Source organism: Cavia porcellus, unplaced genomic scaffold (assembly GCF_034190915.1).
Source record: "Cavia porcellus strain 051 isolate PalLab524CR breed Dunkin Hartley unplaced genomic scaffold, mCavPor4.1 scaffold_11, whole genome shotgun sequence".
Classification (NCBI taxonomy): Eukaryota; Metazoa; Chordata; class Mammalia; order Rodentia; family Caviidae; genus Cavia; species Cavia porcellus.
Genome location: NW_026947494.1, coordinates 41,643,637 through 41,664,717, shown reverse-complemented (window position 1 = coordinate 41,664,717; position 21,081 = coordinate 41,643,637). Strand labels below are relative to the sequence as shown.

At 35.5% G+C, this 21,081-nt stretch overlaps 1 protein-coding gene and 1 long non-coding RNA gene across 3 annotated transcripts in view; one reads left to right on the top strand and one right to left on the bottom strand.

Moving 5' to 3' along the window:
• The window catches only part of Itga2 (integrin subunit alpha 2), a 95,674-nt gene that overhangs the window by 23,474 nt on the left and 51,119 nt on the right, over positions 1 to 21,081 (bottom strand). For both annotated transcript variants that reach the window (XM_063258132.1, XM_063258133.1), the window contains 8 exons: positions 19,540 to 19,616; positions 17,688 to 17,826; positions 16,816 to 16,961; positions 15,024 to 15,167; positions 13,228 to 13,431; positions 12,389 to 12,525; positions 9,696 to 9,835; positions 199 to 350 (listed from right to left, as the gene is read on the bottom strand). In XM_063258132.1, coding sequence (XP_063114202.1) covers positions 199 to 350; positions 9,696 to 9,835; positions 12,389 to 12,525; positions 13,228 to 13,431; positions 15,024 to 15,167; positions 16,816 to 16,961; positions 17,688 to 17,826; positions 19,540 to 19,616 — 1,139 coding nt within the window. The remainder of the gene's footprint in view (positions 1 to 198; positions 351 to 9,695; positions 9,836 to 12,388; positions 12,526 to 13,227; positions 13,432 to 15,023; positions 15,168 to 16,815; positions 16,962 to 17,687; positions 17,827 to 19,539; positions 19,617 to 21,081) is intronic.
• LOC134478089 (uncharacterized) lies at positions 345 to 2,071 on the top strand. The gene is made up of 2 exons (XR_010050471.1): positions 345 to 1,453; positions 1,872 to 2,071. It is a non-coding gene; the product is annotated as an uncharacterized LOC134478089 (long non-coding RNA).

Here is a 21,081-nt window from a genome sequence, read left to right as displayed (position 1 = left end):
AAATAATGACACTAACATATAATAGGATGTGACCGAATCATCATAAAATAAATTTGCTCCCTGTTTATAGAATTAGACAAGAAAGGTATTAATTAGAAGGGTAAGAATTTTCTAGAACATAGTGTCCATTTTAGACTTGCAACATTCATTATTTTTTAAGAAGAAATGGGATGGAAAGAGAGGATTCTGATGCCTTACCTGTATTTGAATGGTGTGCTGAGTGCATCTGTTTTCTACATTTAGTACCATATTCTTCTGGAGGCATCGCTCATTATTTTCTTGAAATAAACCCCTGGAGGTCACTCTGGAAGAATATCCATCTGCATCAAGTGTGATGTTGTATGTAATAGCTATGACAAAAATCATAAAGAAATGTCACTACAAATGACCTTGTAAAGAAAAAGCATATTTGCTTCACTGTATCTTGCCAGATAAAGTCACTGACTTCAAGAAAATATAGGAATAGAATTTACAGTGGTGGATTATAAACGAAGGATAGCACCATATGGTGTTTGTAATTCTAGCTCTTATAAGATTTATGTGACTCTGGATCCAAAAAATTGTGATTCAGAGTAATGTGGCTTGGAGCAGGGACAGAAAACTGTGCTTGTCATCAGCAAATTACTCACTCCCTCATATACTGGCTTCACCATCCACACAGAGATACAGAAAGGAAAGATAGTTATTGAAGGAGTACAATTGAAGACACTCTTCATATGGCATCTTACCCAAGCTGCACAATAAATCTGGAAAGAGGATATTGTCACGGTTTCCCAGATAACGAATTAAAATAAAGGAAGCGAAATAGTTCATCTAAATTCACATAGCTGGAGCATGGCCAAAAATAAAATTTTGGTACATTTGAAGTAAAAATTCATGAGTTTTCTATTTGATGCAGTCATAAGGGCAGATATTATTGTGACGATTAAATGAGGCCCTCCAAAAGACCTTGTATAGGGTCTGACATATTTTAGATGTTTCCATGGAGAATGACATGCAACATTTCAGCAAGATAGTTTGAGTCAGAGTTGGTTTGAATCCTAATGCCATAGTCTCTGAACTTTGTGACTTTGAGCAGTTTGCTTAACCTCTTGAACTTCTGTTTCTTCATATGTCAAATGAGAAAATCAATCCAGGGAAATTAAAATTTAAAAAAATTAATAAAAATTGATGAGAGTAGCAGTGTCCAACCTATCAGAACTATTACCTTCAACTGAAGTCAATTGGTCATGTGTCCAAAATTTAGAGTGATTATCTGGTGCTATTCTAGCATCAACTATCTTTGGGTTTCTCTATTACATTTTACTATTTTCATCATTTTAAGGTTGATTATGTGTTTCTTTTAAATGTCTGTTAGAAATACTATATAGTTTTTTATAATTTTTCTTGATCCACAGACTTCATAAGTGCCATAAAGCTGGAAAAAAACCTGGAAGAGCCCAACAAACTAAAAGTATGTAGCGAATATAATACAAAGGAAAAACAATGATAGGGTCAAGAATATAGTTAGGCCAAAGATAGTACACATCATAATACTCTTTAATTTTTTAAAAAGCAGCCTGGTGAAACTGATGTATAGTCTCATAAGTAACGTACAAATTTTTAATGTTAACTTTAAATTGGGGTTAGAACCTGTTACAGTTCATAGTTAGATGTCCTACATAGACTCATGTGCTCATAGATGGGGCTTTGGGGAGGTGATTGGATCATGAAATATAGTACTCATCAGTAGATTGGTCCACCAGTTTATAGTTAAATGTGATGTTGGAAGGTGAAGCCTGGTTGGAGGAGGTGGGTTATGGGTGGACAGGATAGCCTGGAAGGGTCTATTTCCCTTCTCCTTCCCTTATTTTTCTCTCTGTTTCCCTCAGGCATACCATGGCTGCTTCTTCTCTATCATCTCCCTTTGTCATGCTGTTCTGCCTTGGAACCACTTGACTATGGATTGAAATCTCTAGAAACTATGAACCAAAAGAAACCTATCCTCTTTTAAATTGTAGTTGTCAGGTGTTGTATCCCAATGATGAAAAAGTAAGACCAGCACCTGATGCAATAAATATAAATGCAGAAACCATGTGCCTTGCAAATTCACTTATCATAGTTGTAAAGATGAGATTTGTGTCATAATACATTACTATTGCCAAGCAATAACATGATGGATGATCATCTCTGTGTGGACCTAAAGGTATCAGAGTAAAGAACTCAGGGGGAAAGATGTTCAATAGTAAGAAAGGCCCGGGACACTTAGCAGCCAGACAGTAGGAAGGAAAAATTTCTGAGAGTAGAAGATTTGTGTATGCAGCAACAGAAAAGATGACAGGCAGCCAAAATATGGAAGATATACAATACATAGTCATGCTTCAGAGCAAGGACAGCTGAGAAGCCAGCCATTCCTGCCAACTAATGTATTTTCTAATTTAATGTTTTAGGCAGATCAGTAACTTAGTGTTTATGGAGCAGTGGTTTTTGACTTAACTATCAAGTCTACTCAGATGGATGTGTAGACCTGCTCCAAGCCAGGTGTATCATGTATACTACTCCAAAGTGCGCCAGCATTTGAACATATGAAAAGGAAACTTCCAGATGGATAAAAAAAGTAGGAAAATAGAGAGGAGGAGCTGGGCAGATCTGGGGTGCCCTCACCGGCCTCTCTGCGTGTCTGGAGGACTCTGGATATCTGCACCCAGACTGCTGGAGTTCCCTCAGGCTTCCAGGTGCAGTGAAGGGGAGAGGTGGGTTTGAGGCTTCCACATCAGCCTCCCCATTCCCGGCTTCACTTGGAGACCTGCTGAGCTCCCCATAGGTGGGCTGGCCCACACTACCAGCCTAGCCCAGCCTGTTTAGCTGCCGCGCCTGGCCATAGGTCTGCAGAGGAGGAGCTGGGCAGATTTGGGGTGCCTGCATCGGCCTCTCCATGTGTCTGGAGGACTGTGGATATCTCTGCAACCAGGGAGGGTCCACAGGTTCCTGAAGCACTGCGGCCTGTGGTGAGTACCCTAACCCGGCTGCGATTGAAGAACTGTGGAGCTTCCAAGGGGCAGGTGGGCGCACAGTGTCCCTGAGGCCCAGCTTGTCTGGAACTGCGGAGTTCTGAGCAGGCAGAGGAGGGCCACTGGTTCTGTAGGCCTAATGGCTTGGGGTAGCGCGGCGCCAGAGTCTCAGTAGCTCCAAACATAGAAGGGGATTTTCAACAGATCCTGAGGAAGCTTTCAAATAACACTTGAAACACAGAAATATAGGAAAATGACAAAACGAAAGACCAAATTACAACCTAAAATCTCCAGCCCATCTCAAGAAACCCTAGGAGCGATATATATAGAAGAAAATATATCCCATCCACCTCATATATCGGACACAATAGCCACTGAAATTGACAAGCAACTCCAGGAAGCTTTAAAGAAATTCAAACTCAAAATAATCTCCCAGATAAAAGAAGAAATGATAAAAGAAATGAAAGAGATTCTAAATATATCTAAAGAAAACACAGATAAAAAATTGGAGGAACTAAACAAAAAGATAGAATCCCTAGACGAGCAATATAAGAAACAAACAGAATACATAATGCAGATGCACAGAGATATACAGGAAATAAAAAACTCCACTGAAAGTTGTAAAAACCGCCTTAATGAAAGTGAAGATAGAATCTCAGACCTTGAAGACAGGATTGCAGCTAGTGAACAGGAAAGGAAAGATCTTTTGAAAATAACAAGGAACCAGGAAACAACAATTCAACAACTGCAAGACGATGCAAAGAAGAATAACATAAGAATGATAGGGATTAATGAAAGAGAGGGAGACAACATGAAGGATGTCAGGAGGATATTTAGAGAAGTAATAGCTGAAAATTTCCCAAGCATGAGATCAGAAACTGACATCAGGATCAGTGAAGCATATAGAACTCCAAACAGTCATAACCAAAATAAAACTACACCCAGACATATAATAATCACCATCCCAGAAATCCAACACAAGAATAGATTATTAAAAGCTGTCAGAGAGAAAAGACAGATCACTTATAAAGGAAAACCTATCAGAATCACAGCAGACTTCTCAGCACAAACGATAAAGTCAAGAAGAGCATGGAGTGAAGTATTCCAGATCCTAAAGCAAAATGATTTCCAACCAAGACTGATATATCCTGCAAAACTATCATTCAAAATAGATGGTGCAATACGATACTTCCATGACAAAGAACAGCTGAAGAACTTCATGAACACCAAACCAACCCTGCAAAAAATATTGAAAGACAGTTTAGATACACAAAGGAAAAAAGCACTAAGCAAAGCAAATAATTAAACAGAACAGAAAGATAAAGATGCAACAGCAGAGAGATAACATTCCTACAATTAACCAGTATTTAACAGTAATAACCATTAATGTAAATGGTCTCAATGCACCAATCAAAAGAAACAGACTAGCAGAATGGATCAAGAAACAAAATCCAACCATATGCTGTTTACAGGAAACCCATCTAACCCAGAAAGATACTCACAGACTGAAAGTCAAAGGATGGAAAACAATTCTTCATGCAGCAGGAATCCAAAAAAAGGCAGGAGTAGCCATTCTGTTTGCAGACAACGTGAACTTTAAACCAACAATGACCATAAAGGACAAAGAAGGTCACTACATACTTGTAAGGGGAAAACTCCAAGAGGAAGAGATAACTATCTTAAATATATACGCACCAAACTCCAGAGCACCCAGTTATATAAAACAATTATTAACAGAAATGAAAACTCAAATTATCAGTAACACAATTGTAACAGGAGACCTTAATACACCACTGACACCAAGGGACAGATCAACCAGACAGAAAATGAGCAAAGAAATAACAGAACTGAATCACACCTGTGAACAAATGGGTTTGATAGACATATACAGAATGTTCCACCCAACAACATCAGAATACACATTCTTCTCTGCAGTACATGGATCATTTTCTAAAATAGACCATATATTAGCTCACAGAACATATTTAAGCAAATGCAAAAGAGTTGAAATCATCCCTTGCATATTATCGGATCATAGCGCTCTGAAATTAGAAATTAATGACAAAGGATACTGCAAAAATTCCGCAAACACATGGAAACTAAATAACACACTCTTGAGTAATCAGTGGGTCACAGAAGAAATTAAAGAAGAAATTAAACAATACCTAAAAGAAAATGAAAATGCAGATACAACTTACCGGAATCTGTGGGATGCAATGAAAGCCGTTCTGAGAGGAAAATTTATTGCACTGAGTTCCCACATCAGGAAAGCAGAACGAATACAAATAAATAACTTGATGCTACACCTCAAACAGCTAGAAAAAGAAGAGCAAGTCAAGCCCAAAGCCAAAAGAAGAGAGGAAATTATAAAAATCAGAGCAGAAATCAATGCAATAGAGACTAAGAAAACAATCCAAAGAATCAATGAATCAAAGAGTTGGTTCTTTGAAAGAATAAATAAAATCGATAAGCCCCTAGCCAACCTTATTAAAAAAAGGAAAGAAAAAGCTCAAATTCATGCAATAAGAAATGAAAAAGGAGAAATCACTACAGACCCAATAGAAATACAGAGGATCATCAACACCTATTTCGAAAACCTCTACTCTCAAAAGTTTGATAACACAGAAGCAATAGACAGATTCTTAGAAGCATATGAAGTACCAAAGCTAGATCAAGAGGATATAAAACTGTTGAATAACCCAATCTCTGCTAATGAAATTGAAAATGTAATTGGGTCCTTGCCCACCAAGAAGAGCCCAGGCCCAGATGGATTCACTGCAGAATTCTACAAGAAATATAAAGAAGACCTAATGCCGACACTCCTCAAACTATTCAATGAAATTGAAAGGGAAGCAATCCTTCCTAAGTCATTCCTGGAAGCAAATATTACTCTAGTACCAAAACCTGAGAAAGACCCAACTATAAAAGAGAACTATAGACCGATCTCCCTAATGAACACAGATGCAAAAATCCTCAATAAAATATTGGCAAATAGGATCCAGCAAATCATCAAGAAGATTATACACCATGACCAGGTGGGATTCATCCCAGGAATGCAAGGATGGTTCAACATACGCAAATCAATAAATGTAATCCACCATATCAATAAAGCCAAAAATAAGAATCACATGATCATCTCTATAGATGCAGAAAAAGCCTTTGATAAGGTCCAACACTTATTCATGATAAGAACTTTACAGAAAATTGGAATAAATGGTCTTTACCTCAATATAATAAAGGCCATTTATGACAAACCAACAGCCAGCATCATACTAAATGGCCAAAAATTGAAAGCCTTTACTTTAAAATCGGGTACAAGACAAGGATGTCCTTTATCACCACTCCTATTCAATATAGTACTGGAAGTACTAGCCAGAGCAATTAGGCAAGAAAGAGAAATAAAAGGGGTAAAGATAGGAAAAGAAGAAGTTAAATTATCATTGTTTGCAGATGACATGATACTCTACATAGAAGACCCCCTAAACTCCATTGAAATACTCTTAGATACAATAAATAAATTCAGTAATGTGGCTGGATACAAAATCAATACTCAGAAATCAATAGCATTCCTATACACGAACAACAAAATTACAGAGAGGGAAATAAGAGAAACTGGACTATTCACATTAGCAAGCAAAAAAATGAAATATTTAGGAATTACTCTTACGAAAGAAGTGAAAGACTTATACAGTGAAAATTATAATACACTGAAAAAGGAAATTGAAGATGATCTCAGAAAATGGAAAGACATCCCTTGCTCATGGATAGGAAGAACAAACATTGTGAAAATGGCCATTCTCCGAAAACTGCTATACAGATTCAATGCAATCCCAATAGAAATACCATCAATATACCTTATAGATCTAGAGAAATCACTCCTAAATTTCATCTGGAACCAGAAGAGGCCTAGAATCGCAAAGGCAATTCTAAGCAGCAAAGACAAAGCAGGAGGCATCACAATCCCTGACTTGAAGTTATACTACAAAGCAACAGTAGTAAAATCAACATGGTATTGGAATCAAAACAGAGCTGAAGATCAGTGGAATAGATTAGAAGATACAACCACAACTACGAACACACTCAACCACCTTATTTTTGATAAAGGAGCCAAGCAGGTTCACTGGAAGAACGACAGTCTCTTTAATAAATGGTGCTGGAAAAACTGGCTCTCCATTTGCCGAAAACTAAAGCTAGACCCATGTCTATCACCATGTACTAAATTAAAATCTAAATGGGTCAAAGATCTGAATATTAAAACAGAAACACTAAATCTATTGGAAGACAAAATAGGTAGAAACCTTGGAGACATAGGAGTAGGTAAAGAATTCATGAACAGGACTCAAACCGCACGGGAAATACTTCCCAGAATCAATAACTGGGACCACTTCTTATTAAAAAGTTTCTGCATGTCAAAAGAAATCTCCAGCATAGTGAAAAGAAAACCCACAAACTGGGAAAAGATTTTAGTGAACTCTCTCTCAGACAAGGGCCTCTTGTCTAAAACATATAAAGAATTAAAGAAACTCAGACCTCCGAAATTCAAAGATCCAATCCAAAAATGGGCATCTGAGATGAATATGCAATTCTCAGATGAAGAAATGCAAATGGCAAATAAATACATGAAAAAATGCTCATCATCATTGGTCATTAGAGAAATGCAAATTAAAACCACACTGAGATACCATCTCACTCCTGAAAGAATGGCCAGGATCAAGAAAACCGACAACAAATGCTGGAGAGGCTGTGGGGAAAAAGGAACTCTCCTGCACTGCTGGTGGGAGTGTAGACTGGTACAGCCTTTGTGGAGATCTGTCTGGAGATTTCTCAAAAAGATGGGACTGGAAATCCCATTTATTCCAGCTATTCCACTTCTAGGCATATTCCCAGAAGAACTGAAAGCATCATACCACAGTTATATATGTGCACCTATGTTTATAGCAGCACAATTTGTAATCGCCAGATCTTGGAAACAACCCAAGTGCCCATCAACTGAGGAATGGATAACAAAGTTGTGGTATTTCTATACAATGGAGTATTATTCAGCTATAAAGAAGGATCACATTGAGATATTTATCAATAAATGGGCGCAGCTTGAGACCATACTCATTAGTGAAATAAATCAATCTCGCATGTGTGAATACCGAATAGTTTCCCTAATGTAAATAATGATTCAAATATATAAAAATATGTGGTAATCATGATTCCCCATTAGGTGGCCTTGAAGCCTTATAAAGTTTTCACTCATTAATTAGAAAGGCTTTATTCTGGGCTTCTTGATATGAAAATATTTGAAGCTAGAGTATATGAAGTTTTATCCAAATATTTCAAGGAAAAAGACACTATGGTAACTACTATTAAGTCAGGTTATAAGGTGGTGAAGTACTAGGTTGTTGAAACAGTCATGCTGTGACCTCTATTGTTATATTGTTATGTCCTGTTTTATCTCAATCTCCCCCTTATTGTTTCAAAAAAAATTATTTAGTCATTTCTTATGTTTGTCTTAATTAAAGAAAAAATTCAAAAAAATTAGGATATATAAATAGTAACTCTTTTTGATTTCCTATTAACTTGTTTTGAAGTCCTGTAGTACTCCCACGATCTTGTTTTGACTGATTAGACTCTGTTCCATTCTATATGATAGTATCAAGTTTGAAGACATAGGCAACTACTTTGAAGACAATAAGATTCACTAAGATACCCATTCTGGTTTGACTATTGTCTTCTTTGGAAGTCCTGTAATGTTTACAATGCCTAAGTTTTATTGGTCTTGTTCTCTACTGTTTTGTCCAACTTTATAATATCTAATGAGATAGACAATTCTTTTTAAGGAAACAAGGGACAACGTTGATAACCATTGTTGATAAACTTGTACTCTGTTCTACACCATGTGCTATGTCTATCCTTGGTATTGACTGACAGCTTTGTTTTGCCATATTTGACTGTATTCTTCCCCCCCCCCAAAGAAAGTAATAAGCACTAAGGAGTAATAAAATCCAAGATGTGTAAATTTTGTTGTAAAAAAGAGAGGGAAAAAAAAAAGAAAAAGAGCTCTAACGGATATAACAGCAAGTGTGTTTGGGGGTGTTAAATAGCTGACTTTATCAATGTTTTTGGAACATTGAACACAACTGTTTGCAGTCTCCCTGTTTGAATGTCCACCTTGTGTTCTTAGATACTGTGATTTGAGGAACTATTTTCAAGAAGATAGTGTGTAATCTACTAGCAGGTGATTTCTTACTGTTATGTTTTTTTGTTTTGTTTTGTTTTGTTTTGTTTTGTTTTGTTTTGTTTGTAGTTCTGTATTGCGTGTACCCTTACGCCGCTTTGGTTTGTTTTGTGTTTTTCTCTTTTTCCTCTTAAATAAAAAAAAAAAAAAAAAAAAAAAAAAAAAGCTGCAGCAGTTCAGAGAGGTCGGGGTCACGTGCACTGAGAATTTAAGAGAACTGTAAATAAGAGAAACTCAAAGCATGCAGTTGAGAGAACCCCTGGTTTTTGCCACAGAGATTACAGCATTCTACAGACTGTCATTCTGTAGAGATGAGGAAGAAGGATCAAAACAAATGTGACACACCTAATGAACCATTCTTAGGCACTTTAAATGTGTGACAATTTAAGTGTCTGCAAGTAAGACCAAGACACAGGTTACGTTCAAGTCTAAAACTATAATCAAAGCTATCCCTGTCCAGGTCATTTCAGGTTACCCACCCACTTGGCTGTTTTGGCGAGTAGGTCTAAACTTCGCCCTGAAGCAGAGTTGGAGGACTATCTGAGCATTCTTGTTGAACAAAATGATTTTTTCTGGATTGAATGAAGCTTCTACAGACACATCAGCAATGCTTTGTGACCTGAAAGACATAAGTGGCAACAGGTACATGAACATTGGTAGTGAGCACACACATGACCACTACATAAAGGACCCAATACCAGCACTAATGCGTCTTTCTTTCCATTTTCTATCTGAGTGCTTTGGCAGTATTTTCCAGTTGAATACACTTATGATGGTAGGCAGAGACAAAGTCTTTTACGTTTATGACAGCAACACAGCACAATCCACATACAGTATTTTTATAAAATAAGCACGATCACAGGATGGAAATCTGCAACCTCTTTTCAAGTGAGATTCCAAAGTATGGTTTCTGGTATGTTTTGGCAAGTAGAAGCAGTGTTTTTTTTTTTGTCATCCCACAAAAGCAGGGAAGAGGGAAGATGGGGATGTGGAAGTGGCATAGATGAGGAGTGTGGTCATGGCTTTTCCCCACTACCTCAGTGATTGGTAGAAATCCTTTGAAAGGTTTATGGCCATAATGATGGCAACTAGTTCCCTATCAGTAAAACACTGAGGAGTCCAGTCGGCAGGGTGCCATAGAGCTCTGACCCTGGAGCAGCCCTTTACTATCTAATAGATGGCTTCATTTGCTCCTTATAACACTCCTATGAAATATGAGATCACATACTCTGGCTACTGAATCGCAAAAAAGTCTGAGACTCTGACATCTGGTGGCCTACCAGTTTACTGAGTAGTAGCCCGTGAGAAAGTAGAACCTATAGTCTCTGAATTCCTGATCAGTGGGGTTTATACTTCATCATAATAACCCCCTGTGTGTACCTTCAACTATCTACAAAACACCATCAATAATTAGCACATTCATTATTTTGAAAAGTACCAGAAGACACAGAAAACCTTTCCTTTTAATTTCAGATAGGACTCCAGTTAACTGAAAAATTATTTTAATAGTTATTACGTATTTATTGGGCCTCCTAATAAGCAATTATAAAACATTTAATGAGACATGCAAACAGTATTCAAATGTATGAGATCTAAAATTCTTTTTTTTTTTTTTTTGAGATCTAAAATTCTTTAGAGAATGTTTTCTTTAAGGGATTCTTTTTCTGAGACTAAGTACTTATTTCAAGAGAGATGTCATTGATTTACATATTCTGCCCACTTATTTAAAAAAATTATTCTTAGGGAATTACCTGGTAAAACCAGTCTAAGCACCTAATGGGAAAGTAGCCACAAAACAACATTAACCTGACTTGATGGGTCATCTCAGTACACTAAGCTGACTTCACATGTCTTGATTTTCTTTAAAAAGTCTCAAATCCAAAGTGAAAAATTTGGGGACTGGGGATTTAGCTCAGTGGCATAAAGCGCCTGCCTTGCAAGAACGCAGTCGTGAGTTCAATCCCCGGTACTGATAAAAACAAAACAAAACAATAAAGTGAAAAGTTTGGCTGTTACTGACTACATTAAAAAGGAGTGTCATTTCATACCAAGACATTCACTGATATGATTTTTATTAAATCATTTAAAAACAAGCCATATAGATATATATAGATATATCACATTTTGCATTTATTCTTGGCATGAGATTCTTATATGATTTTAATTAATTTTATTCAGTAAATATATTTTCTTGTTTTTCATAGTCCTAAGTACTATTTCTTATTTCCCCACATAATACAATAGTTTCATTCTGCAATAAAAATAATACATTTTATTCATTTAAAGCATGTGAGGTTTGCAAATTGCATCGTTAAATCCAGAAGTCACAAAACATCAATAAATAATGTTTTTCTGTTATTGATATATTTGGGTATTTAAAGCACATTTTAAATACAGATGACCAATTGAATGGGGACACTTAATAATCAACTTTGTTCTAATTCCATCCCCTCATCAGTCCATGTACATATTTTTGACCTTTATCAGATGACTTTTAAATCCTTTCTTTACCTTTTGTTCTTCAAGTACTACAGAAGTCAAAGAGAAGTCAGATAACCCTAAATAATAGCTTCTTGCTTATGACTAATAATTTTAAACTGTACCCTTTAATCCATATGAAGTTTTACTTGTGTAATTTGAATGTTCAGTAATTTCAGTGCACTTTTATAAAACTTCCTTGGTGTAAGATAAGGATATTTATAAGATAAAATTTGTAAATATCAGAATATCACTTCAAGGGTTTGTCTTTTCTATGTGATCTTTTTACCATATAGAGAAGATAAACTTGATTCTAATACATACATTTATATATATATATGTCATTTGAATCAACATTAGAATTATATATATATGTACACATATTCCCATCCCCATGAAAAAAATTTTTTCCTTTGTATAAACTATGATATATAAATTCCCTATGATCTTTAATAATGCATGTGACTTTTTTTGGTTTTGTGAGACAGGGTCTTGCTATGCAGTTTAGGCTGGCCTTGAACTCACTTTGTAGCTCAGGCTGGTTTTGAACTCACAATGATCCTCCTGCCTCAGCCTCTCAAATATTGGGATTACAGGCATGCATCACCATGCCCATCTAATGTAACATTGTTAAATAGCAGTATAAATAGATATTTTTAGCTAGTTAGTTTGTGTCTGGCATTTACTGACTTACCAGAGTTGAACCACTTGTCCAAAAGCACCAATGGACACATCCGTGATAGAATCCCCGTTTAAATCTCCATAGCCATCTAACGATCTCCCAAAGAACTGGAGCTGACTCCTAAAAGCTCTATCAGAGCCCAAGATTTTCTGAAAAAGCAAGTTTGACATGAAATTATAGAGCCCAATGGCTCAACTAGAATAATGACAACCTCTATATTGCTTCATTATATTCTGTATGTATCATTTTCCAGGTTCTTTTTGTCCTCTACAAAATTCCACTGATTTTTGAAAATCACATCTTATCTGATCTCTATATCACTTTTGCAGTCCTGTTTTCATCACAAAAACAGTATGAATCTTTAATTCAAAATCGCAACCAACACAAAATAGTGAAAAGGTGTGTGGATGGGCAGGAGGTGATCCAGTCCAAAACGTGATTGCTATCTTAGCTTTCTTCCTTCGGGTCTACTCAGCAAGGCTTTCTTAGTCAGTATCTGATGATAACTTTCATCCTTGAAATGTTATTCTCTATCTTAGTTATATTTTCTTGTTTTTATTCTTTGCGCATTTATAAATATGTGAGAACATTTTATCTTATTTATCTATCTCTTTTCCTTCTTTTGTTTCTTCTATGAGAATACAGGACCCATGAAGAGCAAAATTTTGACTTTCCTACTCTTTAACATCCACAGTTCTTGGAACTTAATAAACACTCATTAACTATTTTCTTAGTGAATGAAAGAAGTTTATAAAATAAGTGGGATGGATTCTATGATATACATGATACTGCCTAGCTTGAACATGATGATATTCATATGGAAATACATTATTGTGTAGCTCATCAATCACCTGGGAATACTTTGTGCGAATAGTACCCTGATCACCATTGTAAATGTATACAGCTCCAGAATTCTGGTTTTCTAAAGGGGAACCAACAATCACATCATTATAGCCATCCATGTTGATGTCCGAAAGAGCTGCAATTGCTGATCCAAAGCGAGCATTTTCAATCCCTTCAGGGCCTTCAAGAAATTGGTGCTGATTCAAAATGCCCTAGCAAAGAAAAAAAAAGATGGGGGACAATTAAGGCAAACCTATCAACTCATACATAGTAATTAATATTCATAGTAATTGATGTCCAAATAATTTTCAAATTGCTAAAAGTGGACAGCGTTTTAAACATAGAATTCAAGGGCCAGGTCCTGAGTGTAAGATCCTGAGTTTGAGTCCTGCTATAAATAAATAAATAAATAGAAAGAAATATAGAATTCAAAATACTCTATTCATAGTGAGAATTATAAATACAAATTGCAGTGTGTAAAGCCATAAGAAATCTGCTCATAAGCCAAGGTGAAAAGACGTCATTTCCTTTTCTATAGTGGAACAACTTACATAAAAGTGACCTTGCATTCCTTTATCTCCATTTTCCTTTGTTTCTTCACCTGTTTCCAAACCTTTTATTTAAACCTCCTCTGATAAATATGTAGTATCCTCAATTACATTGCTAGGCACATACACTAAATTAAAATGTGATAATCTCTATTTTACCAGTAGAGGCATAATTATAATGAAATAGGAAGTGGAAAATGAGATTGTTAATATTCCATTAAAAGAAACATTAAATAATTCTACCCAAAGGAAAAGATATTTTCTGGTACAACATATAGTTTTTCCTTCAGATTTTGTAATGCATCTGGAAATATTTCATGACTTCACAAGAAAGCCATGCTCTCAACAATGAAATTTGTTCACTATTCTTCTTCTTCCCTTAAAATTTCATGGAAATTAATTTGGTCTCGATTTTGATAATATATTAAGGGATATTTTACTTTTCAACAATTAATACCAGCGTGGCATATCTGACATGTAAGAACCATCTAAGAAACTAGAGATCTATTGAATTTTCAAATAAGAAGATATGCTTTCCCCTTATACAATTAAATATTGTTTATGCATACAATTATAATGGTTTTAATTGCTTTTACTAAAAGTTTAATTTTGCATTAATTTAAATAAATATGACAAATATCACAAGCAAATGACCATAATCATTGCCAAATGTTACCTTCATTCTCTTATTCCCTTTCTAGTTATCTAATTTTCTATGTAAATCTGTGCCTTTAATTAGGTTTTCCAGTCTTACTATGTTTATCTACATACATCTGGAAAGTTTAGTTTACAATTTGGAAAAATTGTGCTTTTTTGTAATAGGGTGGGCTAAGTTTTATACATAAAGATTTGAAACTCCAAGAGTTGGATATATGCCTACTTACACCAAGTAATGGAATTTCATGACAAACTAATGTAAAAAGCATCTGATATTATTATCTTTTTATTTTTAAAAATTGTGATACTTGGAAAATGTGCAAGGTTTATATGTATACATATGTGTATTTCAAAAATGATGTTTATTTATAATGATTTTCTTTATATAAGGCTATATATTCAAAAATGACTTAGAAAAATAGTAATATAGTATATATTAAACCCTCATGACTTTTATGGTGATTTTTAAAGTCAGAACTTAATAATGACATCCTCAAACTTACGAAATTCAAACTGTATTAACCATGAAAATTCAAATTAATTCTTTCAAATCTTATCAGTCTAAACATGTATTAAAATGTCAGTTTAATTTTTCTTACCTTTGCAATAGTAAAAAGGTAGACTCTTCCCTCCTCTTTCTTGAGGTCATTCATGTATGTTGGTGCACCTACCAAGAGCACATCTGTAATGGTGTCTTTATTCACATCCACGGAGCACAACACACTACCAAAATAGGAGCCAATCTGAAGCAGTAAAATATATTAATCTTAGGATTACTGAGATTTATATACATGTAATGCTAAACTGTTGTTAATTCATGTTTACTACTTGTAAAGTGTTAGGATCATAAATATAAGCAACATGATCCCTTCTACCATCTAACACTTGGTTCTTGAATCTTACTGTACTTAAGAAGAATCAAGAAAATTTCTTTGGAATACAGATTTCAGAAACCCATCTCTAGAGATCCTGATGAAATGCCTAGCATGTGATTCTGAAAAAAAGCATTTTAAAATAAGAACTCCAAGTGTTTCTGAAGCTGGCAGGCCAAAGGACACATTAATGAGGGAAACCCTTAATCAAGATATATTGTAGAGAAAGGCAGAAGTAGACTCAGAGGGAACAAATCACCATGCTTCTGTGGTAAAATATACTGTTACCCAGTCAAATCCCTGATGCAGACTGATCAGAGTAGAGTAGAGTCAGGATGCTCAGAAAAATCAAGTGGTATTTGCATTGCATCTTAAAGAAGACAAGGAGTGTCTATGTGGAGAGAAACGGGAAAGAATGAGTGAGTGATTTGTCCATCACATGGCCTGGGATAGGTAAGTGGTTGCCAGATAGATTAGGGCAGGAGGAACAGATACAGACACAGTAAAGGAGACTAGGAATATGAATGCCCATCCTATTCACCAATGTTCAATTTGTGCCCACATGAACCCTTCTTAAGGATTCAGAAGTTGATAAGACATAATTGCTACAGAATAATTGCTATGCATTTTCTCAAAGTAAATACATTCTTCTTTAAAATTTAAAGTACATAGCAATAAGTAGTTGTTGACCAAAGAGGTGAAGAATGCAGAGTTTACTCTAGAAAATTCAGAGCAACAGCAGGATTAGATTTAATACCAGAGAACAGAAATCTGCACTTAGTGTTTCCTTCCCACAGAAGGAAATCAATTTCTGTTGGTTGTCAGGGTACAGGGCTGCTTGGTTTAAGTAGATATGAAGCCTGTGGGACAGAACTTCTTAGAGAGGAAACAGGAATCACTGATTTGGTAAAAATATAAAATTAGTTTTACCGGTTAAACAGTGATATTTGCTACAATGGGTTATGCTAGAATTCACCATAGGGTCTGACCAAATGGCCACACATAAACAGAAAGTGGCAGGTAAAAAAAGACTTGTTTGACGTCTATAAACATCAAGGAGAACAGGACACATTCACAGGCCCAGATGTAGATATTTCATTTTTATGATGCTATACTATTTCCTTTCCTTTATTTCTCCTCCAGATCCTTGGTTCCTAACATTGTCTTGCCTACAAAACAGTAATTAGATTCCTGCCACTAATAGTCTGCATAGACAAAAATATGGATGAAAATGTAACCAAACAACAGAGGAGTTGAGGCCAGATAGAATTGGGTTGTAATGACAGTTCAACTCCAGTAGAGCTACGTGGTCTTAAAAAGCCAGTTAAACTCTCAATAACCTGTCAAAAAGGGATGGTAGGTATTTTAATACAGTTGTGAAGATTTAAGATATACTTGTACACAAAAGAGTGGAAAGTCAAACACAAAAGAGGCACTCAATAAAAGTTAGCTTTCGTTTTTACCCACCTGTTCCAATTGCCCTTAAAATTAGTTTTACCTGTTAAACAATGATACGTACCTGATCCCCTCTATGAGTCTGAATTATCGTGACATTGCCATGCTCATCAAGATTATATAGAATTATCTGGCCAGTATAATTTGCCCGAGGAGCACCAGCAACAAAGTAGACACTTTTTTCAGTAGAAATTGCAGCCACAGAGTAACCTAAATGAGGAGTCATAGAGTTAGTGGCACTGACTATTTCAGACAGATAAGGTTTGCAAATCTAGTAGAACTGACAAGAGGTCCTTTTGTGTTAGCTGTGATACACAGTTCCTGGTGCCCCTGAGTATATGTGTCTGCCTATTTCGATAATGCACTGCTCCTGCCCTTTCACTTCTATCATTGCCTAGCACGGGGAGAAATTCATTTATACAGGCAGCCCTAGATTCTGATTCACAGCATCAGCCTCGAATTGTACATTTGCTTCTTAGTAGATTGTTTCAACTTTAGGCAAGTTGGTAGCCCTTCTGGGTATAAGAGTAGTAGGATTTCAAAGTTTAGGTAGATAGAAAAACCAACTCAGGAACTGCCCCACAAAAAGTGCTCAGAATCAGTGGTTCTTTATAAGAGAAGCAAAATATTAGTGACTCTAAAAGAATATAAAGTTATACCTCAATATACCGACTTTAGAAAAAAATTTCATTTTGGAGGAACACAATCATACTGCAGGAATTACATAAACTGATTGGGCAGCCAAAGGAGATTTGTGTGTCAAACACAGTGCTTCATTAAGTACATAGGAGCAGACGCTTGATGGCAAAGAGGCACTTTTATCGTACATTAGATGGCAGTCCAGAGGTTTTGCTGAACTGACCTTGAGATTCAACAAAGAGCTGGTTTAAAGGAAGGAAACTTTAGTTAGGTGAACCAAACATGCCTATACCTTACCTAAATATGAACTGTGATTTCTATCTTGCAGAATTTGGTCAAAGGTTTCTTTAGGAAAGATTGTGTGTCCATGGGCAGTCTCCTGGACAATGGTCCCACTCCAGGCAAAAGCTCCCACTGCACCTAACATCAGAATATCCTATAATAATTGAAAAATGAAGATCATTAAGATGAATGACCTCTAATGTATAAGAGAAAAGCATAGGTAAATCAATGAAATAAGTAGTCTATATTTAATGAAAATAAGCATTAATGAAGTAAACCATACATACTTATATGACAATATATCCCAGAATTTTTAAAAATAAACTAGTATTAGAAAACAAGCCTTACCATTGGCTATATTATCTTGGCTATGTTATCTTGGCTTGTACTTACTCTGACATATGATACAGATAAATCTTTACAAAGAGCAGCAGTTACACAGCTATCTTCAAATTTCCATTCAAACTTATACATTTGTAAGTTTGGAGCCCTTCTGAGCTTCTAGAAAGAGTCAGAAGTGAAAACTTCTAGCTCCGCATGTCATTGGAAGAGCCACAGAGGTTAGGAGCGTGCTTGTGTGACAAGAAGTGCTGGCTTCAGAGTAGGGAGGAGCCTACCTCTGCTCTCTGAGCCATGTCAGGGCAGGCCCCATTCCCACCTTCTGTATTTTCAGTTTCCTTTGTTGTGTCTTTCTCAAATGTTCCTCCAATATCCTGATATCCTATTTATTTAATAATACTACAACTATAAAAGGCTCCTGTGGCTATCACGGTCCCATCTATTGAAGAAAAATAGGCAAAGGATTTTCCTAGGTCAGTGGTCAAACAAACCAGGCTACTCTGTACTGGCCCAAACCTGATCTAATTAGTCAAAGATACAAATCACCAGAGGAAGTATATTGGAGATCAGGGAAGACGTTATTTTTGAGTTTTTGGTGCTAGATATTAGAAAACGTGGATATGATTTTGGATTAAAAATAGTGAATAGGGAAATGATGTGTCCAATTTTGAGGCTAAGAGACCAAGAAATTACATGAACATGAAATCAGAAGCTCTGAATGGAGGTTCATGAATAGATTTTAGGGAATACAGAACACCTCATGGAGTTTTATGTGAAATATTCTACATGTAGATTCATTTACATTTTTTTCTATGGGAAAGAGTTAGAACTTTTATGAGTATCTTGAAAGATTACTGACCCAGAAAAAATTAGTACATTTTGTTTTAGACCGAGAATGAGATGTTCTTGGTCCTCGAGCTACCCCTGAGTTGATATTGTTCCCTAACTAGTTCCCAGGGCTTCACATCTATTTGATCTTTCCACTTTCCCATTCACATCCTAGGGAGAATGAGAATCAGAGGTTTGGAGGGGGATATTTCTGACAAAGAAGAATGAACTTCTCAGAGCGAAGAAGTCGCTCCAATTCCATCTCACATTTTCCCCTCTCATTGGTTTTCCAACTATTTGTCTCTTTTCTTAGAAAATGATAATATGGCAACTCAGAAGGTAACAATGTCAGAAATGATGAGAGTTTGTGTTTTTGATGAATGTCTGCAGCAGTTAACTGATTCAAAGGAAATCCTGCCTGAGTCAGACTGAAAATTAATATAGTGAATGTACCCTGGAGCATGCAAATTATTCCATTATATTATTTTTTTTTTCTTCCCCATAGAACATCTCTGAAGTAGGGAAGACATTGTTATCCTTAATGTGTTAGTTGGTAAATCAGCAGCCCGATGAAGCCTGACTGTGAGTTCTACAATTGTTGGTCACCAGCTGACTGTTTTTCTGACTTTATGTATAAGCTACGTGTCTGGAAATGTCTTACAAAAGAACAACATGGCTTAAAATTATCCAATATACGCACATTTTGAGGAGAGTAATCTGCACTGAATCCTACTTGTGACATTTCCAACTGGATGTTCTCTCCTCCTTGAACAGTACCTGAGAAATACAGTGTCAGCGCTTACATTAGTATCAGCAATTGCAACTCAGGTTTTCAGTAATAGGCAGACATCTACACACATATATATGTACCCACACATATAGCATTCTAATACACATCTAAAAATATATACAGAGGATTCTAGAAGATAAAAGTGCTAAGGAAGAGTTCTAACATAATACAGAAGTCCACAGTACTTGCAAGGTACTATTCAAAGTTAGCTTTAATATTAATCGGGCATTAATATATTTAACGGAATTATCATGAAATTTCTAATACCAAAAAAAACCTCAACCAAAGAATAATATGAGGTTAAGACAAAAATTTAAGTCCTGGTTTTATTTTTCATTTATCATTACTACTAAGAGACTAAGTGAATTTTTAGCTATCAAATGCTGGTACCACTAAACACACAAATATCTCAGGTGCAGTTAGAGTAGCTAGGCAATTGATTTACAGGGGAGCCTATGCTCAGAAATATTTAGGTTAGCCATTTGGAACCAAGATTCTGGATTGAGTGGGAGTTTTATCAGTTGCTAAGTCTGTCCTAGTTTTACATATGTACGTGTCTCTGTCTCTGACACTGTAAAACTCAATTAGTTCTCATTCATTTTCCACGTAGTTTGGTAGTGAGCAAAATTTATGTTTCATTAATGATCAGAAAAAGGCAACTAAATCTTAGACTGACACTGTAATAAAGAAGAAATTGTACTATATGACATAGTCTTGTTTAGAAGATGCAATAATTTACATAAGATGAATATAATTGATTTTTAATAAAATAGCACAGTGCTTCTCAAACTAATAATGTATAAATAATGTACAAAATCATTTCTAGTTAGTTTTCAGATGAGATGAAGTTGTTTTTTTATGCCACTATAAACAAATACGATTAAAAGCATTGACAGCTTGATAATCTTATATTATCTCAGAGAAAATTACATTTTGGTAAGAATTTAAACAACTTAAAAGTATTAAAGAAATAACAAAACTGTTTGATTAGAAATTTCAGAAGATAAGGATCAAGATTGGATTACAGCAATGAGCTTTTTAAATTTATGCAATCCCCTTCTGAGCAGTACTTGATGAGTAAGTGTTTAATAAAACACTTTCTTCATTTTCAAGGGTTACTTGTCTTTATCATCTGGAACCAGAATTTGAGTTCTGTGAGACTTTTTACTCACTTTAAAATGTGTTCCAATCCTCCACATGTTGACCTTCTGGAAATGTGATGTTTCTACACTGACTAGACTTCCAGAGTTACATAAGTAAATTATTTTAGGCCCAATAAGTACTCCCTCAAAACTGAATAATGGAAAATTTACACTGTTATTTTTATATGTTTTAAAGCACATGTATTTATTATAAACAAATTCAAGAACTTCAGAAATGATGTAACATATAGAAGATAAAACTATGATTATGATATTGCTAAATTGTCTCTTACCAACTGTGTATGAGCTT